Source organism: Morone saxatilis, unplaced genomic scaffold (genome assembly GCF_004916995.1).
Source record: "Morone saxatilis isolate NCDOM2014 unplaced genomic scaffold, NCSU_SB_2.0 Contig21, whole genome shotgun sequence".
Taxonomy (NCBI): domain Eukaryota; kingdom Metazoa; phylum Chordata; class Actinopteri; family Moronidae; genus Morone; species Morone saxatilis.
The window spans coordinates 572,479-576,227 of record NW_023339774.1 but is presented as its reverse complement, the minus strand read 5'-3'; the positions used below and the strand labels follow the sequence as shown (position 1 = coordinate 576,227).

Sequence of the window (3,749 nt, the reverse complement as noted above, 5' to 3'; positions counted from 1 at the left end):
TCGTTCCAGCCTTCATCAAAGTTGTTATCTCCACTCACACTTCATTTTTCTTCCTGCTGTACCTAGAAGGGACATAAGTCTGTAAGTATATTGTTAGTGTGTGAAGTACACGTGTAACTTACCTGTTATGGTGTCCCGTTTTGATTTAATATCATTTGTGTGTAAAGTGAATAGCGCGACCGATGCTAATGCGCTAGCCCGTCAATGGGATTTTCCATATTATGTTAGCATTGAGCTAAGCGCTACTCATTACCACTTCTCGTGTGGAGTAAATTATAACTTTGGTGTATGTTTATGCGTGTTGTATTTATAAATGTGTAAGAAACAGACAAAACGAAGTCTGACATACTTTTTAATTTTTTGTATTACAGTTTCACAGATCTTCTTAAGTAAAACATCAAAAACCTACCTGAAGACTCTGCGGTGTTTTATTGAGAAACTGTTAACTATCTGGCAAGTTAGAAGTCAGCCGCATTCTTGCGAGGGCAGAATAGTGAAAAGACTTATTCCTGACGGGTTACCAACAGAGAAGTGGATCTTCGTGGAAATACACAGTGTCCCTCTGACGTTAAAGCTGCAAGATGGATAATAATGAAGACACATTTGAGACAAGATCAGTGTGTTCCAACTCCTCACGTGGCAGTCAGCGTTCTTCAGCTAGCGCCATTGCAGCCAAGGCACGTACAAAAGCAGAGGCTGCGCGTGCAAAGTATCGTTTGCACAACAGGAAGCAGACATGATGAAAGCTCAAGCATATGTTGAAGAGCAACAACAAAAGGCTGCAGCTGAGGCTGCAAAAAAGAAAGCAGAGCTAGAAGCTAGTCTGCACACACTGAAACTAGAGAGTGAGGCTGCAGCTGCCATCGCTGAAGCTAATGTTTTGGAAGCAGCTGCTGAGAATGAGCTTGGAGAGCTAGATAGTGCTAGCCTAAAAAATGAATATGCTGATCACAGGTACATTGAGAATCCGAGACCTGAGCCTTACCAAGACTCAAAGCCACCGGAACCCACAGCAACACCAATGCGCCAGCCAATAAAGGACAACGGTGAGACAGCTGAAAACAACATGGAGGAAGGTAAAGACGAGTCAAGCGAGGTCAGCAACTATGAACTCAGCTACCATGTACCTGCTCATCCAATGTTCAAACAGGAGGATGATTCGACTCCATATCATCCTCACGCTCACACTCAAAGTGTATCCAGAATTGACTCCCTGAAACGAGAGCGCCTGCACAGTTCAAATCCACGCAGGTACAGTCATCAGACGCAATCACACAACAGAAGACAAACCAGCAGTAGCTACCAACCTCCTCACTCGCATACTGGTGTCACTCCCAGAACCAACGAACCCAGTTCTTCATCTACAACTGATCTGGCCAAGTACTTAATTCGTCGAGAGATGATAAGCTCTGGTCTGTTGAGGTTCGACGACCATCCCGAAAATTATTGGACCTGGAAGGAATCCTTTCACAGTTGTACAGTGGATTTAAACCTGACAGCGAGGGAGGAGCTTGATCTGCTGTGTAAATGGCTTGGACCAAAATCATCCCGAAAATGCAAAGAGAATACAGGCAGTTCACATCCACGATGCAGCAGTAGGTGTGAATATAATATGGCAAAGGTTGGAAGACTGCTATGGATCACCCGAAGCTATAGAAAATGCACTACTCAAGAAGGTGGACGAGTTTCCAAGTAATCTCAAATCGAGAAAATCAAAGACTAAGAGAGTTGGGAGACCTTCTCTTAGAACTTGAAGTGGTCAGGGAGGATGGATTTCTGCCTGGTCTCAATTACTTGGACACTTCTCGTGGCATTACTCCAATCGTCCAGAAGCTGCCATATTCCCTGCATGACAAGTGGGTCTCTGTAGCATCACGTTACAAAGAAAAACATCACACATCATACCCACCTTTGTCCTTCTTTGCTAAGTTTGTTTGTGATCAAGCCAAAATACTCAACGATCCGAGCTTTGCCCTACTCACAGGTGGTACGAGCATGGGAAAGGTGGAGCAGTCCTTTAAACACAACACAAAAAGTTTCAAAACAGTTTCCGTCAAAAAGAAAATGGTGGTTGACCCAGATAAGCAATGTCCACTCAACAACAAACCACACCCCCTTAGAAAGTGTCATGGTTTCAGGAGCAAAACTTTGGATGAGAGGAAAGCTTATCTTAAAGAGAAGAATATTTGCTATAGGTGTTGTGCATCAACCAGCCACCTAGCTAAAGACTGTGAGAAAAATGTTCAGTGCAGAGAATGCAGCAGGAGCGACAGCCACCCTACAGCATTACACCCAGGGCCGGCTCCATGGATGACAGGGGTCTCTGTAACCATGAGAGAGCAAGGCGGGGAGCAAGATGAGGGACTCCCTCAAACTGTCACATCGAAATGCACTGACATTTGCGGGTCTACAGTTAAGTCAAGATCATGCTCCAAAATCTGTCTCGTCAGAGTGTATCCAGCACGTCAGAGAGAGAGAACAGTAAACAATAAGTCCCTGGCAAGATCAGAGTTTTTTTTAACTATTTAGTATTACAGAGGGCGTGGCAGCATACACCCTGAAGACCTGCTCGGGTGTCATTGAAACCGCAGGGCGGAGGGCTAACAATTTCATCATAGAGTCGCTAGATGGTAAAAGTTGCATTCCTCTTCCTTCTCTAATCGAATGTGACATGCTTCCAGACGACAAGTCCGAAATCCCAACGCCTGAGATTGCCAGACACTATAAACATCTCAAGCGGGTTGTGGACAGGATCCCAGCTCTCGACCGCTCTGCATCCATCCTTATCCTGCTCGGCCGAGACATGCCACGTGCACACAAGGTTCGAGAACAATGCAATGGGCCCCACAATGCCCCCTATGCCCAGCGTCTCGACTTAGGCTGGGTGATCGTAGGAGACGTCTGTGTTGGAAGGGCCCACAAATTGTATTGTGCCAATGTCTACCTGACTAATGTGCTGAGTAATGGACGTACGTCTCTGTTTGACCCTTGTACTAACAGTATCCACATCAAAGAGAGACCGGATATTCCAGTGCATCGCCATCACTTTCCTAACGATAATGAGCCAAAAGACCTGTTAGATGAAGACAATAGCCTTGGAAAAGGAGTCTTCCAGCAAACACCAGACGACGATAAGCCCGCCATGTCTGTGGAAGACCAAGCCTTCTTGGAAGTGATGGACAGGGAGGTCTTCATGGATGACTCCAATAGTTGGGTGGCGCCCCTACCCTTCAGGGAACCTAGGCGTAGACTCCCTAACAACAGAATGCAAGCAGTCAAGCGTGTCACGACATTACGCCGCATGCTTGAGAAAAAGCCAGACATGAAAGAACACATGGGGCTTCAAGAGGCAGAGCGGGTCGTCCCCCAAATTGGAAGGTTGTTGGTTCGATCCCCGGGCTCCTGCTGCCACGTGTCGAAGTATCCTTGAGCTGATTCAGTGTGGAATGTTGTATGTATGGAGTATTTCTGTTCGATGGACTTTGCCATCACTGAGTTGAATGTTGTGTGAATGTGGCACGTAGTGTAAAGTGGTCGGAAGACTAGAAAGCGCTATACAAGTACAGGTCCATTTACCAGAAGATTTTCGAGGCAGGTCATGCTGAACCACCACTCAGTGAGGAACAAGAGTGCTGGCACTTACCAATCTTTGGAGTTTATCATCCGCACAAGCCAGGCCAGGTGCGAGCAGTGTTTGACTCCAGCACCAAGCACGACGGTGTCTCCTGTTGGGATCCAAGGATACCCCT

The 3,749-nt window shown here is 46.3% G+C and overlaps 1 protein-coding gene across 1 annotated transcript in view; it reads left to right on the top strand.

The window, feature by feature from the left end:
- Positions 1 to 736: 736 nt before the first annotated feature.
- LOC118332801 (multiple epidermal growth factor-like domains protein 10) overlaps positions 737 to 3,749 on the top strand; it is a 10,680-nt gene continuing 7,667 nt past the window's right edge. The window contains exons 1-3 of the mRNA XM_035668230.1: positions 737 to 1,251; positions 1,339 to 1,412; positions 2,682 to 3,209. Of these exons, the coding sequence (XP_035524123.1) occupies positions 737 to 1,251; positions 1,339 to 1,412; positions 2,682 to 3,209 (1,117 nt within the window). The remainder of the gene's footprint in view (positions 1,252 to 1,338; positions 1,413 to 2,681; positions 3,210 to 3,749) is intronic.